This window comes from Solenopsis invicta, chromosome 10, assembly GCF_016802725.1.
Source record: "Solenopsis invicta isolate M01_SB chromosome 10, UNIL_Sinv_3.0, whole genome shotgun sequence".
NCBI lineage: Eukaryota > Metazoa > Arthropoda > Insecta > Hymenoptera > Formicidae > Solenopsis > Solenopsis invicta.
In genome coordinates this window covers 8,812,535-8,839,546 of record NC_052673.1, presented here as the reverse complement: position 1 = coordinate 8,839,546, position 27,012 = coordinate 8,812,535, and the positions used below count along the sequence as shown (strand labels likewise).

At 32.1% G+C, this 27,012-nt stretch overlaps 3 protein-coding genes and 1 long non-coding RNA gene across 4 annotated transcripts; 1 reads left to right on the top strand and 3 right to left on the bottom strand.

The window, feature by feature from the left end:
- Positions 1-216: 216 nt before the first annotated feature.
- On the bottom strand, positions 217-5,105 carry LOC105193450 (odorant receptor 82a). Its single transcript, XM_039454506.1, has 6 exons — positions 3,104-5,105; positions 2,268-2,601; positions 1,910-2,134; positions 1,739-1,852; positions 527-682; positions 217-467 (listed from the first exon to the last, which is right to left on the bottom strand). Exons 1-6 carry the CDS (start codon positions 3,358-3,360, stop codon positions 417-419), a joined length of 1,137 nt encoding a protein of 378 aa, XP_039310440.1. The 5' UTR covers positions 3,361-5,105; the 3' UTR covers positions 217-416.
- On the top strand, positions 3,830-7,262 carry LOC120358869. The gene is made up of 3 exons (XR_005575748.1): positions 3,830-3,952; positions 5,348-5,531; positions 5,677-7,262. It is a non-coding gene; the product is annotated as an uncharacterized LOC120358869 (long non-coding RNA).
- Positions 7,263-10,668: 3,406 nt separating this feature from the next.
- On the bottom strand, positions 10,669-21,624 carry LOC105198113. The gene is made up of 12 exons (XM_039454028.1): positions 19,603-21,624; positions 18,761-19,094; positions 18,401-18,625; positions 18,233-18,343; positions 17,002-17,157; positions 16,917-16,942; positions 15,835-16,107; positions 15,391-15,733; positions 15,024-15,245; positions 14,600-14,719; positions 14,198-14,353; positions 10,669-13,995 (listed from the first exon to the last, which is right to left on the bottom strand). The coding sequence occupies exons 1-12, from the start codon at positions 19,857-19,859 to the stop codon at positions 13,945-13,947; spliced, it is 2,274 nt and encodes a 757-aa protein (XP_039309962.1). The 5' UTR covers positions 19,860-21,624; the 3' UTR covers positions 10,669-13,944.
- Positions 21,625-22,267: 643 nt separating this feature from the next.
- On the bottom strand, positions 22,268-26,917 carry LOC120358861 (odorant receptor 82a-like). Its single transcript, XM_039454496.1, has 6 exons — positions 25,880-26,917; positions 23,600-23,954; positions 23,167-23,397; positions 22,985-23,098; positions 22,612-22,767; positions 22,268-22,531 (listed from the first exon to the last, which is right to left on the bottom strand). The coding sequence occupies exons 1-6, from the start codon at positions 26,134-26,136 to the stop codon at positions 22,481-22,483; spliced, it is 1,164 nt and encodes a 387-aa protein (XP_039310430.1). The 5' UTR covers positions 26,137-26,917; the 3' UTR covers positions 22,268-22,480.
- Positions 26,918-27,012: the final 95 nt, after the last annotated feature.

The window sequence follows — 27,012 nt, the reverse complement described above, 5'->3', positions numbered from 1 at the left end:
GCCGTTGTCAATAATCTCTCTATAAAAACGTTAAAAAAAAAAAGAAATGGTCCCGAGAGATCTGAAAACTAAATGTTTTTCTAGCTATAAGATGATTTATGCGAATATTGAACAGTATTGCCATCAAATAAGAGGATATTTACAGATGTTCACGTCAACAAAAAGAAAACAAGTTATCACAGATAAGAAAAGTAAAACATAGGCTGCACATCGAACACAGAGAGATAATAAGGAGATAAATTTATTACATTTTTCTATGAATAAGATTTTGATGTTAATATTAAACGTATTAAAATATATATGTTTATTCTCTCATAGAATTTAATCTTGTCGCGTCTGCTGAAAAAGTTTGCAACTGGCAACATATCATTGACACGGAGGGTTTATTAAAACTGTGGATAGATGATACTCCCGCTTTAATACATAGCATGCAATACTGACATGTACGACGCAGAAGCTTTCATGACCTAAAAAATGATTTTGGTTAAAAGAATCGAAAAGTTAGAAAATGAGTAATATATCTTACGCTCATAAATCCATCCAGAGTGAGATCAAAAATTTTCCCCGCCGTGATTGTCAACCGCTTTTGCGATCTCATCATTATGAACAATAAAACTCGGCAATCGGATGGCATCAAGTTGTACCAAAGCGACTCATATACTGCGTCGCTAATCGATTTACTCTGAAAAAGTAATTCAAGTTCAAAACATATCAATAAGACCATTATTTAAATATTAATTATCCAATATTATACCTAAAAAAATATCAGAAATTGTTAAATAAAATACACAAATTGATATTTAATTGGATCAATTTATTTTGTTTGTATTTATTTGTTCACTTCAAAATAGTCCTCATTCTTTGCCATTCTTGAAAACTTTTTGTAAATCAATAATGATATGGCCTTCAGCTCTTCCAGTGAATTTTTTTTAAAGTCTGTATCGACTCAAAATGCTTTCCAACAAGTGGTAATTTGAATTTTGAAAACAGGAAAAAGTTGGAAGGCACCAAATTTAGGCACCAAAATGTTTGTTGCTTGTTGAATATTTGCCAAAAAGTTGCGTACCAACATCGATGTATGAGGTGGTATGTAATATTATGATGCAAAATTCATGAATTGTCTTTTCACAACTGTGATCTGTTTCTTGCGGATTACGTTATACAAAGTCCTCATAACTCTTAATTAGTATTTCTTATTAATTGTTTGACCAAACGGCAAAAAAAATTTCGATTTTGTTTTAAACGCTTCGTTTAAATGACAATTTCAGATACTTTTTGAGCAAAAGGTACATCATTCAATAATTGTTAACAAACCGTGTATAATGTCATGAAATTTATTATGCGCATGGTCATATAATACTTTTATAATTATATAATAATAATTCTAATAGTTATTCTTGTTTCAATTAATCGTGTAATATTACTCATATTTTTTTAACATCCATACAAAAGCTTTTTCAGTATTTTTTACATCTACTTTAAGTTGCAAGATATTAAAATAACTAAATTAACATTATTTTAGTGTTAAAACAATTTATTTTAATCAAATGCAATTTTAAATTTACAAAATATACTGTCAAAAACGAACAAGCTTGTATTAGTACTAAACATGAATTTGTACTTGGATGAAAATTTACCCACAGTGGCATTCTACGGTTAATTAGTACTATTTGCGTTTTTAAAACTAATGGGAAGAAATTAAACGTATATTTTGCACATACGAAACATTTACCCTCACCTTGAAGCTTAAGAACTCCCCTGCGTAACAAAACACGAAGACCTCTAATGTTTTTGCAAGATAAAGGAACGTCGACTTTATTAAAATCATTGCGCCTTTTTTACTACTGAGAGCCTGCAAAAGAAGACAAATTATCTATCAGAAGATTAGAAATCAATCGGTCTCGCTTACAAGTACGATCATGAAGCCAGAGCAGCAGATGATTAAAGTATTCCACAGAAGTTGGAGCAGCGCAATGGACGAAAATAGATTTTCGATATCATTCGACAAATTAATTATCTTTCGGTGTCGATGAATGAGATCACTGAATAAAGTTACAGATCTGTCATCGTTGCTATAATGCATTTCCATTATGATTCGTTGCAAGATATCAACCTGACCACCCAAGTGAATAACCTACAAATATAAAACACTTGACATTACCTAAACTAATGTAAAAAAAATCTCTCTTCTAAAAGTGCAGAGCGTTATTATTTCTAAAATCGCGAACAACGATTTAAAGATTTATAATAAATCGTTATATACTTACCAATGAGGCAAGCAACGCGTTTATCATACCAACCACAGAAGCTATCGACATTATATAAAACATTTGTCCGGCAAGGATGAACTCGAAAATCGGTGACTCTAGAGCCGCAAAAGGGAATTGCATTTTTACTGGGAGATCTCGGGAAACGTTGCTGTTCATCATTCGAATTATGTAAAGACCGATTGATAAGAAAAAACCGGCTAATACGTGAATGCCGATTAGCACGAAGGAACATCGACGCGACTGATCCGCGACTGTCATCATGATGGAAGAATCGTTGATAATGCATTCCCTCCAATCTCTATCCATTGCTGCCAGGATATTAAAGAATATCCTGCAGACATCGTAGTCTTTTATCAAAACTGTACGCGTTAATCAGTTTTATCACAAAAAAGAAAGAGCTTTAAAGTACTTAAATATATAATTCTACATTTTTTAATTTTAACAAATATTGCCTTCAGTAATAAGTCCTTGTATCTGCATTAAACGTAAAGTTTTTGTAAATTCGACAAAAATTATGCACGGCTTATCATTTGTTTCAAAAAATTTCCTGACAATAGATAAGAAGAAATTCAAGCAGAATTTGTATTCGAACGTTTCGTTGAATCAATATAATAAAAATTCTATTTAATAAAATTATACAATAAATATCAGCATTAAGATTTATTTATGACCAACAAGGCAGTTCGATTGTTTATAAATTCTATTTCTCTCTCTCTCTCTCTCTCTCTCTCTCTCTCTCTCTCTCTCTTTCTCTGTCTCATTTTCTACAATTTTTTCTTTTATAATTATAGTATTTGATATCATTTCTCGAATGTTAAAACTGAGAACCTTACCTCCGATTCCAAAATAGACAAACTAGTTTAAGAAAAGCGAGTGTGTTTGCCAGGGCAAGACCCAGACAATCCGTTAGAATTATAAGATTGTTCATGTCAAAACGGGCGGCAACATACGAATACTGATAATACTGCGATACTGCTATCATTGTCATGTACATGGACCAATAGAGAATCGAATAAGCCGATTCCGGCCACATGCCGATGAAACGAAGACCAATCTCGACCGGAAGGCTAATAGTACTCGCACGTTTCATCGCTTTTTCAGAACTATCGAACGGTAAAAATGGATGGTCACGTCAACGCATAAAAAGCAAATAGTTGTATGCTTCTCGTGATGACTGTAAAAGTACAATACTGAATAACGAAGCGAAGACGCTGAAGCGCAGGCAGCAACGATCAATTGTAATTGCACCACGTCGCATTAATTCTTGGAAGCTCGCGGGTATTAAAAGCAAAAATGATGCCGGCTCCCCTTCTGTGGCACTGAACAATTTAGTTAGTTGTATAATGGAACATAATTGCTTTAAAAGTGAATTTCTAAGCTCGACTTCGCTTTCAGCTATAACCGATAGAAAAAAATAATTACCAAATGTTAATGTTTGCGCGACTTATGTAAATGTAAACGGCAAGAGAAAAGCGGAGAATTTATTATAGCAAAATACCTGATATCTGAGAAGCGAGCGACTGACTCGTTATTTTTATTTTCCCCCTTACTTATGTATTCGCTCATGTTTTGTTCCGTTTCTGTTCTATGTTTTCGTCTATAGCCAAAGATACTTCCAGGCCACAATTGCAGTAGAGAAGCCAGGCAGGAAAAGCGAACTTGCCAGCATGCGATGTAAAAATGTAAGTATTCGTCACTGGCATAAAGTATATCAATTAAAAGTTGTAAACAGACTTGGGTAGTAATTAGATAAAATGTTAAAAGTTAAATAAAAAGTTTATAACTTTTAATAATTTTTAGTTAATTTTAAATCCACTAACTTTTAACTTCAACTAGTTATTTTTAAATTTTTAATGTATTAACTTTTATCTACGTTAACTTTTTTATCTCTGTAAATGTCAATATTTGGATTTTCTATGAAATCTTGAACGTTAAGCACAATTAATTTAGGAATTCTTAATGAACGTGATGCTAGCAATGTCCAAATATTAATAATAAATAAATTTTGATACGATTATGTATCATGTTACTAATAATTTCTTTATTTAAATTGGATTGGAATAAATTTGATGTCTCAATATTATTATGAAACACAATTTATTAAAATGTTTATAAGTACTTAAACACCTTCAATCTCATTGTCAGAAACCCGTCTGATTACAATTCTCCAAGTTCAAAAAATGAAAATGTGTTTTATCGCGTTAGTGACAGACAATCGATTCTACACGCGTTTGCTCAAAATTGCTATGCTGAGACGAGTGCCGTTTTCCAATCTTATTTCCGAGAAGTTACGTTATTTTCTCCTTCGAAACGTGTCCTTACCGAAAATTCGTTTGCCGTTCATTTTTGATAATTTGTTATATCTGTATAATTCCATCAAATGCATATAAACATTGTTACGGCCTGCGTGTCACAATTATGATTCTATTGTGATACCTGTCATGATATAGCAGTTATTAAATGTTCTTGGTGCACAAAATCAAAGTGTATATGGCATTTCTTTGACGCCACAAATTTTGGGCGTCCTCATTATTATATAGATTTCCAGCAGTCAATCAATCAAATTAAATATCTAATAAAGTCTATAAAAAATATAATAATACAAAAAAAAACCTAAACAATCTTATAGTTAATAAAATAGAAAAAAATATTAACAATAGATACCATAAAGTGAATATGAATGGGGCGAGTGTATAGCGATATATATAGGTATTTTTAGTTTATTTCTGAAAAATTTGCCTTTGGACTACAACTTTATTATACATATTTAAATTTGTTGTTAAATATGTTTAGAAGTTTTGATATAAAATAACTTAAATTTATCAAAAATTTAGAAAAGAGGGAATTTTAAGAAAAATAACATTTTCAAAAAATCTGAGTGAACTGTTATAAAGTACATAGAAAGCCATGAAACTTTTATTTAAAACTTTTTTTTATATTTTTTACCGTTTCGACGGTATTATCTCAGAAATTAAAAAATCGATCTTCTTCAAAAGCGTGTTTCACCCTCTTAACGGTTAAATGAGCCTGCATCAAAACATGTCCCATATTTTTATCTGTACTACAACATATTGAAGGTTCATGAAAATCGAAGGAAGACAGTTCCAATAGCGCACGGACGGGTGCGCGTTATGGAATGGTTTTTAATTATTTTTGGAAAATGAAAATATCACAAAATAGCTTTATTATATACCCTTGAATTTGTAATAAAATAAGCTTTATTTTGCTTATAAAAAGATATAAAAATTTTGAAAAAAATAGGTAAGTAGTAGAAAAAAGTAGAAAAAAGAATTTTTTTAAATTTTTTTTATCACTGTATTTATAAAGTTTTTTAACCATTTAAGTTTTTTCACCACTTTTAAACCATTCAACTTTAAATTAAAGCATATTTTTCTATCTCCTATAGTTTCAATAACATACGCTTCGAAGGAGAAAACCAATTTTCTCCAAAAGGATATTTCATCCCGTAAAAGTGCGTATGGACTCGTATAAAAAAAATACGTGTCTCTTATTTTGACCTAGACTACAACATATTTAAAGCTTATCAAAATTGGAGTGTCACACTTGGGTAGGTAGTAAGTTAAGTAAGTTAATTTTATATTCATGTAATTTTTAACATATTTAGATTAATTTGATATATTAATAACTTTAACTTAACTCAGTTAAAAAATATATTAACCTACCTAACCCTGATTATAAATATATAGCATGTTAAAATAAGAAAAGAAATAAGAGAAATCGGATAATTGAAACAAGACTTCATTTTTAAGCAAAAATTTGGTAAAGAGACGTTCAATAATCATAAAAACAAATTTTACATATAACATTGTCAAAATATATTGCATTTCCATGCGTCCCCACTCGAGTGGATAGGGATTAATCGTTATTATACGACACGTAGTACAATTGCAAATAATGACAGAACTCATTGTTTACATGAATATCCTATAATTTTGTTAACAGTCTATGTCGGAAGCAGATAATGTGTACTGCGACTATACTATAAAGTAACAGAGACGGTGTATAAATAAAATTACGGAAGAAAAGAAGTTTTTCCAAGTATCAGTTCTTTCTGCACTCTCATTTCTTGAATAATAATTCTGTCGACAAGCAACAAATGCCTATTGCGTTTCATACTAATCGTGAAAATTACTAGAAGCACGACAGTGCTCGTGATGATAATTACGCATTAGGTATTCTAAGCGAACGGTATTAAATTGTGTGCTGTTCAACCTTCAGTTTTGAAAAAAATAAAGCGAGGGGAGAAAACACTTTTGATGTGTGCGCTTGAATCATGTAATGATAAATAGTTTCTTTTACTAAATCAAAAAATGTTGTCGTGTAACATTCGCTTATGGACTAAATTTCAATAGAACAAAAATTGCAAAGATATTGTAGACATATAGTTACAAATATTGGTAATGAAACGTATCTATTTAAACCATATATACGTCCTTTTAATAAAATCTAAACGTACAACGCACTCTGTACCTAGTCGTATATCTGTTTTGAGTAATTTGACACACAATTAGTAATAATGAAAAAAATAAAATAAAATATTAATTGCATTTACATTTTAAATTTACACTATAAGTATATAAGTATATAAAATTTAAAAACTGATATTTTCAATAACATTTTAATTCTTTATTCTTTACTACTATTCAATTTATCAGCTTAGTTTACTTATCATACTACGTTTACGAATAACAAATAATATTTATTTTTTACTGCAGTAGTCATAACATCCAAAACAGATACAGAGTGTTTGACATTAGATGTAACCATATGATATCGCTTATTTAGGCAAAAACAGAGGACTAAATTGAAACAAAAAGTCCTGTATTTTATAATTTTTACAATGGTTAACAAGTTATTAATTTATGAAGATAGCCAAATTCGCCTGGCCAGTGGCCTACTGTCAAAAGTAAACGGCAAGGTACAACCACTCAGCGATCATTGTTGCTACTTACGCAGGAAGATATTTCGAAACGTACTTTGTGCGAATGACACAATAATATTATAGTTACAATATATAGTATAAGCATACCTTTTAACATTTTTGCGCGTGATTAGCAACGATAATTGCTGGGACGTCGTATCTCATCGCACGTTTGCATTTGGAGGTCAGGCGAATACAAAACTTTTCGACTCAATTTGGTGCTCTATTTGTTCGTAAGCAGCGTTATACCTAATGTCAGATAATACATGATGATGTTACTTCATAATCTAAAAAAAATAAAAGTTAAGGAATTAATTTTTACCTATAAATTATATTCATGCACAAAAGACATTCTGCAGCAAACTTCAAAATTAACTATAGATTTTATAAAACAAAATAATAATGCGTTTATTAAAATAAAATTAATCTTGAAAAGTCAAAAGTGTAAAAGTTAAACGATTACATTCTCAAAAGTTTCAAATAACATATTTATTAGTTTTTTCATTATAAGTCGTTTTGGATATTTCATATTGTAAATACTATTTATTTTAATTTGACAGTACACTAAGGTAGCTCGAGACTAGTCAAATCAATTTTTCTTTATAGATAAAGTAATAATGGCAAATATGCGGCGCATATTTTTGGGAAAATCTTGTAAATGTTTAATAAACCTTTAAAAAAATTATTGAACGCTGTGAAATACTTTTGATCGGTATGGCCATATTTGTTATTTTAATTTATTGATAAAATAGTAATAAAGAACTAATTTTGTTTTATTAAGTTTTACTATAAATTTTTAATATTTACATTTTTTAATTTTATATAATTAAATAACACATAAACATGATATTTTTTATTGCATTAAACTGTGTGTTAGGCTGAGAAGATTGCCCCCGCGGACCAGCTCTCTATGCCAAGCTGGAAACAATCGTGGCGACGGCTGCATAGCACTAAGAGAGCAATGTCTCAATCGATGCCTCTGGGGAACCGGTCGCAATCCCAGAATAATTAGCCTTTCCCACGCATCTGGGGGCTCTGTGGACGGATCTTTATTTTCCTAGGTACTCGTGGGATCAGCTATTAACTATCAACTAACACTTAAGAACTTAAAAGAGGTAATAGAGAAAATGGAGGGTTCGTATTGCGGGACCTTCGGCGCGGGGGCAGCGGCAGAGGTTGCAGACAGGGCTCATCTGGACTCAAAAAGTGTAACCGCCGTTGTCTCAGCCGCGACACTAGTGGCCCTGCCAGTTAGGTGTAACCGCTCTGGTGCGGAGAAAAGGAGAGCTACGCGGGAACGGGAGAAATCTCAATGTGGGACTCCTTCTAGTATTGTGGCTTTCTTAGCAATAACATCGAAGAAGAGGGAGGGGCACACCGACAAAAAACGTTTGAAGGGCTTTATGAACACTCCCGTTCCTCAGCAGAAGGAAGCAGAAGGTCCAGCAGAGTGAGATCTACGTTGAGACGGCAGACCCTCTCACAAGAGTCATTATTTTCGAGGGTTATCCTAAAGAGGAAATTACCGGTGAGCGGCTGGCTCTTCTGAGGCTAGCCGTTAGTAGGGCGATCAGTGGGATTCGGGAGGGTTTTATTCCTTGTTTCCGTTGCGTCTTCCTCAGGGAAAGAGTAGCGGTAGTAATAAACAAGGATTAGGCATCCTTAATTTGGCTTAGTGAGCAGATGGGAAACATCTCTCCCTCGAAAAACGCCAAACTCAAAGTGGTGGTCCCTGAGGTGCATCAAAGGCAGCACAGGGCCGTGGTCTGAGTCCCTCGGTTGCGTTACCGGTTGGAAAGCCAAAACACCAGGGCTCAGTACTGGAAGTTGAAAAATAATGGCCGAGAACGTAGAGACTACCATGGACGATAGGAATCTGGTTCTCAGAATTCTAAAATCCAGCGTTCTAAAATTAAAAGCGCTGGATTTTAAGCCTTACCTTTTGAGCTTGACCAGGTCACCTTTAGGTTAGCAGGATAAGATTAAGAGGAGTAAAGAGTGGACTCCTTAAGATTGAGCTATAAAAATGACTTGCGCCGAGGTGGTCTTTACCCAAGGTATCAATCATGTAACTTTCGCTAGAGCGGAAAGGTGAAAAGTGTAAAATTTTGCTATTAACGTCAATAGTAAAATTGTTTATTTTTACCTTTCTGCCCTAGAAAAAAAGTTACATGATCAATACCCAGATTAACTTGCACAACAGAAAAGGGACCTCGACGGTTCTGTCGAGAAAACAAGCTGGAGCGCATATAACTATTTCACTGATACAAGAGCTTTTGCTCGTCTGAGGCCGTATCAATGGCTTGGCAAAATGCGGCAAAATGTTTAAGTCTCCGGCTGTTAAAAAGCCCAGAGGTTGCGTGGCAATGAAGCATATAGGCGCTCAACTAATTTCATATCTATGTTCCAGAGATGTGGTAGCTATCAAGCTGGATATCACCGACGCTTCGGACGGTAACAGAAGGTTGGTAGTAGTATGCTTTGCGTACTTTCCTCATGATAAGGAGAGCCTGCTGCTACCAAAATTGGTGAACAAACTGATAAAGTACTACCAGGAAAAACGGCTTCTCCTGATAAAGACGTGCAATGCTAATTTGCACCATACCCAGTCTGGAGAAGCACGGATACCAACAATAGAGGTAAGAAGCTGTTGAAATTTCTGGTATCAATAAGCCTGGAGATTTTCAACAGAGGTAACAAGCTCACCTTCTGCACAGTAATAAAAAAAGAATTTCTTAATCTTACTATCTGTTCCAGGTAGATATCGAAGGATAATGTTCATCCCTAAAGCAGGAAGAACAAGCTGGAACGCTAAGGATTTTAGACCGATAAGTTTGACTTCATTTCTTCTAAAGACTTTAAAGAAACTGGTTGATGCGTATGTGAAGGACGTTGTTCTTCAGCAGCATCCTTTATATCACGCGCAATATACATACCGCTATTCCACGGAAACTGCACTTTATGCAGTGTCGTTTATTGAAGGGCAGTTGGAGAGGAATGACTATGCGGCATTTTCTTAGATATAGAAAATACTTTTAACAAAACCCCGCATAAGGCGGTGTGTGAGGAAAGGTTGCGCAGTGGTGAATCAAAAAAAAGGTCCCTTCCTGTCTTAGCAGAAGGAGGATTCGGGCCTGGCTGCGGGACGAACACCTTGGGTTCTGGAAAAATGAGATGATGACTAAATGTCGACAGGATGTGGTTTTGTTGGAGAAAACACCTAGCAAGGGCATGGCCAGAAACATTAAATCTTTGAATACAAGAGATGCCAGGTTAGCAGTGCAAATACTGCCTGGCTATGGGGCTCTTAATTATCACATGCACAAGCTGGGCCGATCTGATATGACCGAGTGTAGAACATACGAGATGGAAGAGAAGACAAGTCTCCAAAGACATTGTGACTGTCCGGCCTATGCTGGTTTGAAGTTAAAGCTGCTAGGCTCGGATTTCCCGAGCCAGGGCAGATATGCAGGCTGCCGGTAAGGGACCTGAATCTTTTTTGGAGAAAACCAGAACTCCCATAGGCGGCGGACGGATAGAGGAAGACACAATGGTCTGCGTACCACAGGAAGATCTTCAACCGCAAGAATCGGCCAGTTTCATTATTAATAATAATAATATTATTGTTATTATTAATTCTCTACATATCTAAATAGCATTAATCATACATCACACTAAAGGAGAAGACATTTTTTAATAATAAAAATCTTACAATTGTAAAACCTTCCAAAGGTCAATAACTTTCCCAGCCGTGATCGTCAATTGCTTCTGAGATTTGAAAATTATCAATAATAAAATTCAAAATTTGCTAATGGGTAGATTATACTAAATAACCTCGTATGCGGCATCGCTGATGAACTTGCTCTGAGAAAAAAGAAAAGTTTATTAAAACATTAATGTGCAATAAAACAAGCATGCAAGAAGCATAGTCATATAACAGTTTTGCTCTTGAATAGTAGAAAAAATACTTTTTATATCGGCATTAAAGAAAAGTATTCACATTCAAAAGCCACTTAAAAACAAAGGGATCTAACCTTAATACTCAGATACTCGCCAGCGAAACAGAAAACAAAGGTTTCTAATGTAAAAGCAATATACGGAATGATGGATTAAATTAATAATTCAGGTTTACCCTCAACGTCCGTGCCTAGAGACTGCATTATATGGTGTTAGATTAATCACGAGTAAAATGTAATATCTCGTGTACGTCCGTGCTTTTAATTATTGGAAAGGTATTATGCTCTACATGTAACACCCTAAAAACGTAATCGCAGTGTCAAGGAAATGGGGTAACGCATTATTCTGAGAGAAACGATATTAATACAAAACATTTATTTCACGAGTTTTCTCTTCTCTCCTCTCCTTTCGCTGTTTTTCACGATAGAATTATTCTGGAAAAATCAAATTGAGTTTATTATTTTGCAGACTCATTAGTTTCAAAGTAAACAAATGAACAAATATCATAACGATGTCGAATAACGTAGCTTAAAGAAATATTTGCATATCGCGTAATTTCTGTAGTAGAAAAAACGTTCATACTCACTATCATCATCATGATTCCTATGGAACAGATCATTATAATGTTCCATATAAACAGTTTAGTGCAACGAATGAGAAGAAATTGTCAATATTGTTCGACAGAGATATAATCCTCTGATGCCTCACGATGAGTGACCTCATGGCGGACAGATGAGGTTTTTGCGTGGTGAAAATTTCTCTCAGTTCTTGGTACACGATATCGATTTGTCTGCTTACGTGAAGCACCTCAAAATGAAAACTGAAGGATTGAGATACGTTCGCGACGATTTAAGAATTTAATTTGACCGAAAAGAACTCATGCAATGAGCCTGATGAGCTTACTTCATTGACCATCTAACGACTTTAAAAGTTCTTATTTCCTTGACTTACCAATGTCAAAATTAAAAAATTCAGCAGTGCAATCACGGTAGCCGTTTTCAACATATGAAGAAACAATCCCAGAACGATGAGCTAAAAGATCGGCGAGTCCGTGGCTGCGTCAAATGAAAACTGGACCTGCATCGGAAGTTCCCGAAGATCTTAGTTCTCAAAGATCGTACGGTGACTCAGGAAACTACCGATGAAATAAAAAAGGATTGACAAAGTGTTGAGAGCTAGCATAACGTTGAAGCATCGATGCGAAAGATTGGCCTTGCTCGTCATTATGTATACTTGCGAATCCGTGGAGCAGTCGTTCCAGTCGTCGTTCATCGTGTTCAAAATGTACGAAAATATTTTGAAGCCAATGACTTCCGCACAATGTCTCGAAATCACGACAGAGTCAGTATTCGTCAATCTTACCGACGATTATACCAGAGGTTTAGTAGCTTCAGATATGAGAAAATGTAATCCAAAGTAACGCTCAGGCTGTCAATTAGCTTAGAGAAATTATTTGTGGCCAATTACGTAAAAAAATATAAATGCTGAAAGTGACAACGACGGTGATCATGTAAAAAAACCAGAGGAATGTTTTGCACGAAGAATCGGACCACTTGCCGATCACCCAAAAACCGAACTTCAGCAAGGGACTTATAGTGCTTGTCAACATAGCGATTTGAACGTTCACATCGAAACGACACTTGGTTGAATCACTCGCGCCGTCTTGTTCGGGTGAAATACATCGGTTGTTAGGGGAAGAGCCGCGAGAAAAACATGAAAACGAGGTCTTTAAACTCTAGTACATTTCCTGTCCCCTTGCGCGTAGTTAGTAATTTCGCAAAGAGCAAAACTACACCCTAAAAAAAAATACGAGGTAGCGTGAGCATCGATCAATTGTAATCATGTACCTTGCAGTATGACAACAGGCACAAAATAATGAACTGAATTGCGATGACAAGCGTTTACAAGTTTTTTCTTGTAATTAAAAAGAGGTATACGTGGAAAATATCAATTGAATAGCCTGAAAAACGCAATAACATAAAAACGCATAATCGCGACTCTTTAGTACAGAATAAATAAGTACGCTTTTGTCATTAGAAAAAGTACATATTATAAGTAGATATAAAAATTAAATTTGAAAAGAGCAATTGAATGAGACAAATGACATATAGCGTAGTAATCGGTAATATTAATAGAATATTAATTTGTTGAATATTATCCTGCCATTTGCGGAAAAAGAAAATATTGTTTTACACCGAGAAATCAAGTAGGAATTGTAATTTTCAGTCCAAAATCTACTTTGTAAACAAAGTAGATTATGCAGCGACTAAGTATACTATATGTAATTACATATAGTATAATTACACTTTTTTATTATTATATTATTATTAAATTTTCTAGGCTTCTTAATTAATTACGTAATGTGTTTTTAAAAAATTCACACTAATTTATGTTTCACTGAAAGAAATAAATATTGATGTATAAAACATTTATTGTGAATAGAATATTTTGCAACAAAATTTATCGCAAAAAATTTACATTAACCTTATTTTACAACTTAAGCCTTAAAAAAAGTTTATATAAATAAACAATTTTTTTATTTATTTTTGCGCATCAATTGCAGTGCTTAGCCATTATTCTTTTCACTTTTATTTGTAATTTTCGTGAGTCCGTTATATTATATTTTAAATAAACAGCGATTGTTGAAAATAAAAGAAAAACTACAAAATTATAATAATCATTTGTTTCTATTAGTTTTTTTCTACAAATGTACATTATTATTTCACTCGCAATGATTTGAGGATATACTATGGCTAGCATAAATTGATACATGCTTCAATACATCGCGTTTAAAACTGAAATGTACGAGGCAGAAGCTTTCATGACCTAAAAGAATATCACACAAAAAGGAATACTAACGCGAATAATTATTCCAAAGACGTTCTATCAATACGATACACATATTAATAAACTTTCAAACACATTAAAAATATTGTACAATATTAAAACTTGTTTTCGACAATTATAATAACAATATATTTTTTTAAAAATAAACATTATATTATAAAATTTAAAGGAAGAAACTTACACTGGTGAAATCTTCCAATGTTAAGTCCATGACTTTACCAGCAGTGATTGTCAGTTGTTTTTGTGATCTGAGGATCACAAATAACAAAATTCGACATTCGCTGGTAGGCAAATCGTACCAAACCGCCTCATACGCTGCATCGCCAACAGCTTTGCTCTGAAAAAGAGAGAAAAATTTTTAATCATTTATTATTTGGTATAAGCAATTAAAGCAAATGACGTAAAATTCTCTAGTTAAATAAACGCCATTACAATATAGTTTCACACTTCATAAATAAACTATCAATTTCCCAAGTCATTTTTGTACGACACTTGGCACTTGTTTTTAGCACTTGTCTTATCTATATATCGACCTATGGTAATAACACAAAGAAACTGATAAAAATAAAAATAATATGCTTACTTTGGTGCTTAAATACTCGCCAGCGAAACAAAAAACGAAAGCTTCCATAGTTACTGCGCAGAATGGAATAATAAATTGTATCAGTATTCCTGATTTACTTGTTATATTCATACTCAAAGACTGCAACGTGATACAATGTTTATAAATAGTATGAAATAATACCAGTATTGAATAAATATCAGCATAGAAATACGTGTTGACAGAAAATACTATAATAAATAAACTGATCTATTTCTCTCAAATATTGAGCACAGTTATTATTTAATTGAATGTAATTATCATAATCTTAATTACGCACATTCGGAATTTATAAATAATTATATGAAAAAAATACATATTATATATATATATATATATATATATACATTTTTTTTTTTTAGGTTTTAGAAACACAACAATTTGTAGCTGAAGAAGTTTTACTCACTATCACTACCATGAATCCAATGGCGCAAATAACAAAAGTGTTCCACACGAATTGCAACAAAGCAACAAATGAAAAGTAATTTTCGATGTTTTTCGACAACGATATGATTTTCTGATGTCTTGCGACAAGCGAGCTGGTAGATATCGAATTAGATTTAGACGTGGAACGAATCTCTTTCAACTCTTGACACATGATATCGATTTGTCCACTTACGTGAAGTACCTCGAAACAAAAAAGTTTCAGACGAAATTCGACAAAAAAATCCAACAAAAGCTTCAATTAATACGCAAGGAAACTTTTAATTTTATTACGTTAATTCTACGTATCATTTAGCTAAATTTACAATCTCTTTTATTTCCTGACTTACTAATGTTAAGATTAAAGCATTCAGCATTGCTATTACGGTCGCAGTTTCTAATACGTGGAAAAACAAGACCACGTCGACGAACTCGTAGATGGGCGTTTCTTGAACATCGAACGGAAACTGTGCCTGTATCGGAAACTTACGCAACTGTCCGTTCTTAGATAACTTACGTTCACTCGCGTAGCTTTCAATAAAATATAGAAAAGTAGCGATAGCGTTGACGGATATCAAGACGTTGGAGCAACGGTACGCCAAATTTGCCTTGTCCACCATAATGCATTCATGAAATTCGGTCCCGCACTCTTTCCAATCGTCGTCCATCGCGATCAAAATATCCGAGAATATCCTATGATCATCAATTTGTGTCTCTTGGATTGCTCAGAAAAGCATAAAGCATCAGAATAAAAAAATTATATATCCCGAGCGATCGCTAGTCTTTAAACTTACCGACGATTAAACCATAAGCTGATTAACTTGAATATCGTCAGAGTGTAATCCAAGGTTAGGCCCAGACCATCCATCAGTTTGGTCAAATTGTAGAAATCGAGATGCGCGTAGACGTAGGAGTACTGCAAGTATTGTATTACGACAAGGGTTGTCATGTAAAAAAGCCAGCAAAGCGTGCCATAAGAGGCGCCGGGCCATATGCCGATCAAACCGAGACCGATTCTCAACAAGGGGCTTATAGTACTTCTCAACATCGTAGCATGTAACGACACACTGAATCATCTCACTCCAAGAAACCGTACACGTCGTTCCCTTTCAACGAGGTGAATAACGACTGTACGAGACGCAATGTCGCGAAGAAAATACGGCAGTCGAGCCCTTCGATATCTAGCCCCGTGGTGTACTCCCCCACCATGGTTTTACACACAAGGTAGAGCAATTATGCAGAGAAAGACCGCAACGTTTGTACGCGAGTAACGATCAATCGCAATTACACATTTCGCAGAATATATTGCGCGACGATGCAAGCTAAATTGCTATGACAAATCAACGATTACAAACTTTAGCGTGCAAAAACGAGATACACGTGTACAGTATCTATGCGCGAATAATCGTTTTTAAAAAGGCAAACGCAGACAATCGCCGTTGTCAATAATCTCTCTATAAAAAACGTTAAAAAAAAAAGAAATGTTCCCGAGAGATCTGAAAACTAAATGTTTTTCTAGCTATAAGATGATTTATGCGAATATTGAACAGTATTGCCATCAAATAAGAGGATATTTACAGATGTTCACGTCAACAAAAAGAAAACAAGTTATCACAGATAAGAAAAGTAAAACATAGGCTGCACATCGAACACAGAGAGATAATAAGGAGATAAATTTATTACATTTTTCTATGAATAAGATTTTGATGTTAATATTAAACGTATTAAAATATATATGTTTATTCTCTCATAGAATTTAATCTTGTTGCGTCTACTGAAAAAGTTTGCAACTAGCAATATATCACTAACACGGAGGGTTTATTAAAACTGTGGCTAGATGATACTCCCGCTTTAATACATAGCATGCAATACTGACATGTACGACGCAGAAGCTTTCATGACCTAAAAAATTATTTTGGGTAAAACAATCGAAAAGTTAGAAAATGAGTAATATATCTTACGCTCATAAATCCATCCAGAGTGAGATCAAAAATTTTCCCCGCCGTGATTGTCAACCGCTTTTGCGATCTCATCATTATGAACAATAAAACTCGACAATCGGATGGCATCAAGTTGTACCAAAGCGACTCATATACTGCGTCGCTAATCGATTTACTCTGAAAAAGTAATCCAAGTTCGAAACATATGAATAAGACCATTATTTAAACATTAATTATCCAATATTATACCTTTTGCTCAAAAAATACCGGAAATTGTTAAATAAAATACACAAATTGATATTTAATTGGATCAATTTATTTTGTTTGTATTTATTTGTTCACTTCAAAATAATCCTCATTCTTTACCATTCTTGAAAACTTTTTGTAAATCAATAATGATATGGCCTTCAGCTCTTCTAGTGGATTTTTTTAAAGTCTTTATCGACTCAAAATGCTTTCCACCAAGTGGTAATTTAAATTTTTAGAATAGGAAAAAATTGGAAGGCACCAAATTTAGCAAATGCTTGTTGCTTGTTGAGTATTTGCCAAAAAGTTGCGTACCAACATCGATGTATGAAATGGTATGTAATATTATGATGCAAAATTCATGAATTGTCTTTTCGCAAATGTGACTTGTTTCTTGCGGATTACGTTACACAAAGTCCTCATAACTCTTAATTAGTATTTCTTATTAATTGTTTGACCAAGCGGCAAAAAAATTTCGATTTTGTTTCAAACGCTTCGTTTAAATAAACAATTTCGGATACTTTTTGAGCAAAAAGTACGTCATTCAATAATTATTTACGAACTGTGTATAATGTGGTAAAATTTATTATGCGCAATGGTTATTTAATATTTTTATAATTATATAATAATAATTCTAATAGTTATTCTTGTTTCAATTACTATAACCATGTAATATTGCTCTTTTTTTTTTTAACACCCACATAAAAAATTTTTTTAATACTTTTTACATCTTTAAGTTGCAAAATTTTAAAATAACTAAATTAAAATAACTAAATTAACAATATTTTAGTGTTAAAACAATTTATCTTAATCAAATGCAATTTTAAATTAACAAAATATACTGTCAAAAACTAACAAGCTTGTGTTAATACTAAACATGAATTTGTACTTGGATAAAAATTTACCCACAGTGGCATTCTACGGTTAATTAGTACTATTTGCGTTTTTAAAACTAATGGAAAGAAATTAAACGTATATTTTGCACATACGAAACATTTACCCTCACCTTGAAGCTTAAGAACTCCCCTGCGTAACAAAACACAAAGACCTCTAATGTTTTTGCAAGATAAAGGAACGTCGACTTTATTAAAATTGCGCCTTTTTTACTACTGAGAGCCTGCAAAAGAAGACAAATTATCTATCAGAAGATTGGAAATCAATTGGTCTCGCTTACAAGTACAATCATGAAGCCAGAGCAGCAGATGATTAAAGTATTCCACAGAAGTTGGAGCAGAGCAATGGACGAAAATAGATTTTCGATATCGTCCGACAAATTAATTATCTTTTGGTGTCGATGAATGAGATCACTGAATAAAGTTACAGATCTGTCATCGTTGCTATGATGCATTTCCATTATCATTCGCCGCAAGATATCAACCTGACCACCCATGTGAATAACCTACAAATATAAAACACTTGACATTACCTAAACTAATGTAAAAAAAAAATCTTTCTTCTAAAAGTGCAGAGCGTTTTCATTTCTAAAATCGCGAACAACGATTTAAAGATTTATAATAAATCGTTATATACTTACCAATGAGGCAAGCAACGCGTTTATCATACCAGCCACAGAAGCTATCGACATTATATAAAACATTTGTCCGGCAAGGATGAACTCGAAAATCGGTGACTCTAGGGCCGCGAAGGGAAACTGCATTTTTACTGGGAGATCTCGGGAAACGTTGCTGTTCATCATTCGAATTATGTAAAGACCGATTGATAAGAAAAAGCCGGCTAATATGTTCATGCCGATTAGCACGAGGGAACATCGACGCGACTGATCCGCGACTGTCCTCATGATGGAAGAATCGTTGATAATGCATTCCCTCCAATCTCTATCCATTGCTGCCAGGATATTAAAGAATATCCTGCAGACATCGTAGCCTTTTATCAAAACTGTACGCTATCAGTTTTATCACAAAAAAGAAAGAGCTTTAAAGTACTTAAATATATAATTCTACATTTTTTAATTTTAACAAATATTGCCTTCAGTAATAAGTCCTTGTATCTGCATTAAACGTAAAGTTTTTGTTAATTCTACTACAAAAATTATTCATGACTTATCATTCGTCTCAAGAAACTTCCTGACAATAGATAAGAAGAAATTCAAGCAGAATTTGTATTCGAAAGTTTCGTTGAATCAATATAATAAAAATTCTATTCAATAAAATTATACAATAAATATCAACATTAAGATTTATCTATGACCAACAAGGCAGTTCGATTGTTTATAAATTCTATTTCTCTCTCTCTCTCTCTCTCTCTCTCTCTCTCTCTCTCTCTCTCTCTCTTTCTCTCTCTCATTTTCTACAATTGTTTCTTTTATAATTATAGTATTCGATATCATTTCTCGGATGTTAAAACTGAGAACCTTACCTCCGATTCCAAAATAGACAAACTAGTTTAAGAAAAGCGAGTGTGTTTGCCAGGGCAAGACCCAGACAATCCGTTAGAGTTATAAGATTGTTCATGTCAAAACGCGCGGCAACGTACGAATACTGATAATACTGCGATACTGCTACCATTGTCATGTACATGGACCAATAGAGATTCGAATAAGCCGATTCCGGCCACATGCCGATGAAACGAAGACCGATCTCGACCGGAAGGCTAATAGTACTCGCACGTTTCATCGCTTTTTCAGAACTATCGAACGGTAAAAATGGATGGTCACGTCAACGCATAAAAAGCAAACAGTTGTATGCTTCGCGTGATGACGGTAAAAGTACAATACTGAATAACGAAGCGAAGACGCTGAAGCGCAGGCAGCAACGATCAATTGTAATTGCACCACGTCGCATTAATTCTTGGAAGCTCGCGGGTATTAAAAGCAAAAATGATGCCAGCTCCCCTTCTGTGGCAGTGAACAATTTAGTTAGTTGTATAATGGAACATAATTGCTTTAAAAGTGAATTTCTAAGCTCGACTTCGCTTTCAGCTATAACCGATAGAAAAAAATAATTACCAAATGTTAATGTTTGCGCGACTTATGTAAATGTAAACGGCAAGAGAAAAGCGGAGAATTTATTATAGCAAAATACCTGATATCTGAGAAGCGAGCGACTGACTCGTTATTTTTATTTTCCCCCTTACTTATGTATTCGCTCATGTTTTGTTCCGTTTCTGTTCTATGTTTTCGTCTATAGCCAAAGATACTTCCAGGCCACAATTGCAGTAGAGAAGCCAGGCAGGAAAAGCGAACTTGCCAGCATGCGATGTAAAAATGTAAGTATTCGTCACTGGCATAAAGTATATCAATTAAAAGTTGTAAACAGACTTGGGTAGTAATTAGATAAAATGTTAAAAGTTAAATAAAAAGTTTATAACTTTTAATAATTTTTAGTTAATTTTAAATCCACTAACTTTTAACTTCAACTAGTTATTTTTAAATTTTTAATGTATTAACTTTTATCTACGTTAACTTTTTTATCTCTGTAAATGTCAATATTTGGATTTTCTATGAAATCTTGAACGTTAAGCACAATTAATTTAGGAATTCTTAATGAACGTGATGCTAGCAATGTCCAAATATTAATAATAAATAAATTTTGATACGATTATGTATCATGTTACTAATAATTTTTTTATGTAAATTGGATTGGAATAAATTTGATGTCTCAATATTATTATGAAGCACAATTTATTAAAATATTCATAAGTACTTAAACACTTTTAATCTCATTGTCAGTAATCCGTCTGATTATAATTCTCCAAGTTCAAAAAATGAAAATGTGTTTGATCGCGTTAGTAACAGACGATCGATTCTACAAGCGTTCGCTCGAGATTGCTATGCTGAGACGAGTGCCGTTTTCCAATTTTATTTTCGAGAAGTTACTTTATTTTCTCTTTCGAAACGTGTTCTTCCCGAAAATTCGTTTGCCGTTTATTTTTGATAATTTGTTATATCTGTATAATTCCGTTAAATGCATATAAACGTCGTCGCGGCCTGCCCGGCAAGTAATTGTGTGCTGTACGATTTTCCGCTTTTTATCAGCTTACATTTCTTAAATATTGCTATTGTTTGTCGCCAAGAAATCGAAGCATAGTACAATTATTTAAAAACCGAACTGAGACAATACTATTACCGCTTTCTTCTACGGCCATTGCTCTTGAGGTAGCATTATTGTTATAAATACACGTTTTTATACCCGGTCTAACCATGAATTCAAATATGTCTGTTCCGAAAACCGGATTGCTAATTCTTTACTCCGACTAAATGCTTGCAGAGCGAAAGAGTTTGTGATAACACCATCGCCGTAGTTTATAAGATGTAAACCGTGAAAGAGAAAAAAAATACACGCTATATAAAAAAAACAAAATTTTTTTATATTAATTTAATTTGAAATAAAAATGTATTAGATTATCCATGTCATAATTACATTGTTATTTAAATTAATACAATTTTTAAAAAAATTATAATATTTCAACTTAACATAAACAATAATTTTCAAAATTAATTTTTTTTAATATTAACTTAATTTAATTTTAACGTAACTTTAACTAAGTTAACTTTTTATTTATGTAACTTTTAACATAATTAGATTAATTTGATATATTATTAATTTTAACTTAACTTAATTAAAAAATACATTAACTTACCCAACTCTGATTGTATAAATATATAGTATGTTAAAAAAAGAAAAAAATAGCAGAAATCGGATAATTAAAACAAAATTCCATTTTTAAGTAAAAACTTTGTAAAGATATGTTCAATAATCATAAAAACAAATTTTACATATAATGTTAAAATACATATTCACATATGTTTGTTTTATTCAAATACGTAATAATCTTTTATAACACTAGTAAGTAAGCTGATACTTTATATCGAATAGTTGTCATCAATAAAGAATACACAGAAAAAATTAGTGTCAGATAAATAATTCATTGTTTTATATATATATGTGAGTAAAAATATCAAATTTTTTTCAAAAGAATCTTTATAATCTTAAATAGACAAAATTTGCTAACATGAAGAAATTTTGTTTTTTTGCAAATTGTTTATTGAAGATTATCAAATTTTTGCAAGATTTTATATGTCTGCTTATATATGAAACAATGAATTGTTGATTTGGTACTAATTTTTCTTTGTATAACTATTCAATAAAATTATTATAAATGATTTGTACTAAAATAACTATGTAATTCATAATTTGTATTAAAATAAAACTCTTTTCATTCAAGAATACTGACGACTAACAATCGATGAAACTATTTGGCTAAGAAATTCTAATTATCTACCATTTTCTTGTTTTTAGTACATCGCATTTAATACTGAAACATAGGAGACAGAAGCCTTCATAATCTGAAAAAGAATATCCGTGATTATACATATAATAAGGTAATGTATTAAAAAAGAAAATTGTTTATAGCATAAAACCTTACGCTTGTAAATCCTTCTAAAGTCAAATCGAAGACTCTTCCTGCAGTGATCGTCAATCGCTTTTGACATCTTAACATCATAAACAATATAATGCGACTGTCGCTTGGAGGCAAATTGTACCAAAGTGACTCGTATACTGCGTCGCCAATTGACTTACTCTGGAAGCAGAATAAACAGTTTGAAATGTTCAAAGTAACGCTAAATAATATTTTCATTAGTGAAGATCTTTTATAATTCACATCTTGTAACGATAAAAATTTTAAAACATGATACATGAAAACTGTCAACGTTTGTAAGCAATGTAACATAATAAAAAGAACATGAATCCGTAATGATGCCTCTGCAATAGTAAAAAGAAAAAAATCGTTTATATACCTTGGCACTTAAAAATTCTCCTGCAAAGCAGTATACGAAAACCTCCATAATTATTGCAATGTAATAACTCACGGATTTGATCAGATTTGTTGTATCTTCGCCATTACTGACGATCTGCAATAATATAAAAATAAAAATGTCATTATTCAAAACGTGAAGAAACGATCAATGACGTTACTTACAACTACAATCACAAAACCAGTGCAACACATCACTAACGTATTCCACAAAACTTGCATAAGCGCAATGTGAGTAAACAGAGTCTCGATATTTTCCGATAAGGTAATAATCTTTTGATGCTTGCAAATGAGACTTTTGATAACAAGTATAAATGTTGCGCGATCGTATTTTCCGTTTGAAATTTCGATCAAGTCTTGCTGCATAATTTCAATCTGACCGGTCACATGAAGTATCTACAAACATCAGATAATTTTATATAAATTGTATAACTTATAAAAAAAGTAATATTTGTAAAAAATAATATTTAATTATTTAAAGTAACATTTTGTATTACTTTATTATCTTAATAATAATTTAAATCGATCGTATTGAAATGATGATAAAATATTATTACTTTAATTCTTTTAATGTCTTTGAATCCCATTACATACTTACCGATGCAACAAGTAATGCATTTATCAAACCGACCACGAAAGCTATCACCATATCGTAAAGAAATTGTCCAATTAAAAGACACTCGAAAATCGGTGATTTGCTAACATCGAAAGGGAATTCCATTTTTATGGGAAGTTCTCGAGAGTTATTGCTGAACTGATTACCATCGTCCATCGATTGAATTAAATGCTCGCCAATTGTCAGAAAGAAAGCAGAAAAGGCATAAAAACTAAACGTTATATTAGCAAAACGACGCGACAGACCCGCCATGCTTGTCATTATAGATCTATGCAAGTCATTAATTATGTATTCATTCCAGTCTTGATCTATCATCTTCACAATGTAATGAAATATCCTGCAGGACATTTCTTTATGTGTAATAAATCATGAAAGATAGTGTCGATACATGATTTTATTTAAGAAACAATAAAATGTATCTTCACACTTTTGCCTCGTCAAAATGTATATAATATTGTATTAACGTATATTATATTGATATTAAAAGTACAAGATATCTTACATTACACAATATTTTAACGGCATATTTTAGAAAAAAAGTGAAAAATCCTAAAAAGGTCACAATAATTTTTAAATGATAATCGGTCAAGGATAATCAGTAATAGAATTTATAATAGAATTTATAATCATAATCCGCGAGCTATTATATTGCGTGTACTCAAATTCGTAATTGCACACAAGCGTATATCGATCTGTCACCTGTTATTAACTTTTGTAGTTAATATTGATTTTTACTACACAACTGATTATTAATAGTATTAATGATTATTATCATTAGAATTATTAAATCTAATAGTTTTACATTGAGAAATAAGTGTCTTTGAGTTTTTGATATAAAACGTAATTATGAAAATTAATTTGTTATTCTTTACTTTTTATGTCTTGAGAAGAATGAAACTGTGGAATATAATACATCAAGGAAGGATAAGATGAAAACAGATATTCATAATAAATTTTTATCTCATTTTATCTTAAATAATGTCTTGAAATGTTAATCTCTGTAATTGGTTTATGTCATTTTAAAAACCATATTTAAGACAATTTTAAGTATAAGAGAACCAACTATGAATACCGACTAAAATCTATATTTTTTCATTAATTTAAATGTTTATTAAAATCGCAAATCTGGATTTATTAAAATTATACAATTTTATTCCTCTCAGGACTTAAAAACTTGAAGAAAATATACTTGAAAAAGAAAAATAACAATTAAACAATCTTTACAAATCTTTATTTAAGAAACAAATATAAATTATATTTTTTAAAACAGCATAAAATTTGAAAATTTTCTGTAAGTTAATAATTGATCAAGTATGCAGTTTAAAATTTAAAATAATTTTTTTTTGTTAATATTAAAAATAATAAAAAGACTGTTATTAACAAATTACATATATGCTAAGCAAATTATCTTAACTTTATTTAGTATATACTTTTTAATGAAGAGGATTTTAAAAGAATTATTAAAAGTATTATCCAATATTTCTTTCAAAGAAATATTATTTCCAATATTGTTTCTAAAAGAAAAATATTGTTCTATGAAGATCGTTTAATTACTTTCTTTTCTAAAATATAATGTTATATCCTACTATATTTATATGTTTTCCTAAGTCTCTTTAAGTCCTGAGAAAGATAAAATTGTATAATTTTAATAAATCAAGATTTACAATTTTAATAAAAACTTAAATTATTAAAAAAATATAAATAGTGTAAATTTATTTTTTTGATTTATAAAAATCACACAATTTTATTTTTCTTAAGACATAAAAAGTAAAAAAAAACGTTAATAGATTAATTTTCCTAATTATACATTTTATGCCGAAAATACAAAAGACTCTTATTTCTCTAATATAAAACTATTATATTTAATAACTCTAATGATAATAATTATTAATACTATATATTACTAATTAGCTGTACAGTATAAATTAATAATAACTATGAAAATCGAAAACAGGTAATAGACCGATGCGCGCTTGTATGTAACTGTAGACAACCTGAGTGCGCGAATTCTAAATGTTATTATTGCTTAGAAAACACTAAATATAACATAGATATAACACATCTGTTATATAACATTACATCTGTTATATATGTGTGTTTATTAAGTAATTATTTTTGATCGATTATAATTAAAAAACTTATAGCTTTGATGCTTTTTCGTATTACGATTTTTTACTTTATCTCTAGAATAAACTGTTAAAATATTGTATGGAGATTGTGAGACTACATTGTATATTATTTTTGTAGAAGAACGCATCTTACCGACGATTCCACCACAGGACAAGGAGCTTGAGAAAAGCGAGGCTGTACGCCAGGCTAAGACTAAGGCAGTCCATGAGGAGCCAAAGATTGTTCGAGTCGAAGTGCACAAATATATACGTGTATTGATAATATTGCACTATTGCTACTGTTGTTACGTAGCTAAACCAATAGAGATTTGGATAAGCCGAGTCCGGCCACATGCCGATAAAACGGAGACCGATCTCAATCGAACGGCTAATGGTATACGCACGCTTCATCGTTCTTTGTCGACCACCGATTGTTTGAAAACGACTACGGGGTCAATGCGCGGAAGACACGTGGAGATCGTTCAATATGCTCCACATGATAGCTAAAGTACTAAATAATCGTAGAGGAAAAATCGTAAGACACGAGCCCCTCTAAATACGAATTAATCGTAATTACTCGAACGTTCTCATCGCATTGGATAATGTAAGCTTATAACTTGTACCGATTAGGCAAAAAATAAGCGAGTACACCCGCTTCGCTTTTGAATTAGTGAACACTTTGATGGTTCACAATAACAGATAATCGCTTTGGGACAGTTTTGTGTACATCCATGTCCATTAAAAAAAGAAAAGCTTAGTCTTGGCAAAAACTGTTGATATCTCTATGGAAATAAAAGATAGAAAAAAGTTTATTATAGTTGGACTTAAATATGTTCGTGGTACAGGTCAGTTCCCTTTATTTTTCTCTCATATATCCCCTCATGTAACTCGCTTTTATTTCGAACAAAGACAAAGGTCTCTAAAGTTACAATGGCGAAGAAAACAGTGAAATTTGCTATTATTTTGTGCCAATAGACTGTGATGTAAAAATGATAAGTTGTCCCAACCATATAAATTGTGCCTTCGTATGTTGCTGATTTTCAAATGGATAATGAATCACTAAAATAAAGAAGAATAATTAAGAGAGAAAATCTTTAATTTTTTTAATTGTTTCACGAGATAGATGTAGAAAAAAAAAAACACTACGCGTTCTAATTTGTCAAAGAATTAGAAGAATAATGTATATAATAAATAATCCTTTTAATGAATAATACAATATATAAACATACATCTATCACGAATATATATAAAATTTTATGTCACCGATAAAAAAGATATGAAGAAAGT

What these genes read in the sequence shown, in the direction of transcription:
- LOC120358861 (XM_039454496.1), bottom strand. Translation starts at nt 26,136, where the DNA reads ATGAAGCGTGCGTATACCATTAGCCGTTCGATTGAGATCGGTCTCCGT. An exon ending in GTCCTGTGGTGGAATCGTCG is followed by an intron (nt 23,955 to 25,879) that starts GTAAGATGCGTT and finishes AATGTCCTGCAG; the next exon opens with GATATTTCATTACATTGTGA. An exon ending in CTTTAGAAGGATTTACAAGC is followed by an intron (nt 22,532 to 22,611) that starts GTAAGGTTTTAT and finishes ATTCTTTTTCAG; the next exon opens with ATTATGAAGGCTTCTGTCTC.
- LOC105198113 (XM_039454028.1), bottom strand. Translation starts at nt 19,859, where the DNA reads ATGAAACGTGCGAGTACTATTAGCCTTCCGGTCGAGATCGGTCTTCGT. An exon ending in CTGGCTTCATGATTGTACTT is followed by an intron (nt 18,344 to 18,400) that starts GTAAGCGAGACC and finishes CTTCTTTTGCAG; the next exon opens with GCTCTCAGTAGTAAAAAAGG. An exon ending in GCGAGTATTTAAGCACCAAA is followed by an intron (nt 14,354 to 14,599) that starts GTAAGCATATTA and finishes TCTCTTTTTCAG; the next exon opens with AGCAAAGCTGTTGGCGATGC.
- LOC105193450 (XM_039454506.1), bottom strand. Translation starts at nt 3,360, where the DNA reads ATGAAACGTGCGAGTACTATTAGCCTTCCGGTCGAGATTGGTCTTCGT. An exon ending in TGTCTATTTTGGAATCGGAG is followed by an intron (nt 2,602 to 3,103) that starts GTAAGGTTCTCA and finishes CGATGTCTGCAG; the next exon opens with GATATTCTTTAATATCCTGG. An exon ending in CTGGCTTCATGATCGTACTT is followed by an intron (nt 1,853 to 1,909) that starts GTAAGCGAGACC and finishes CTTCTTTTGCAG; the next exon opens with GCTCTCAGTAGTAAAAAAGG.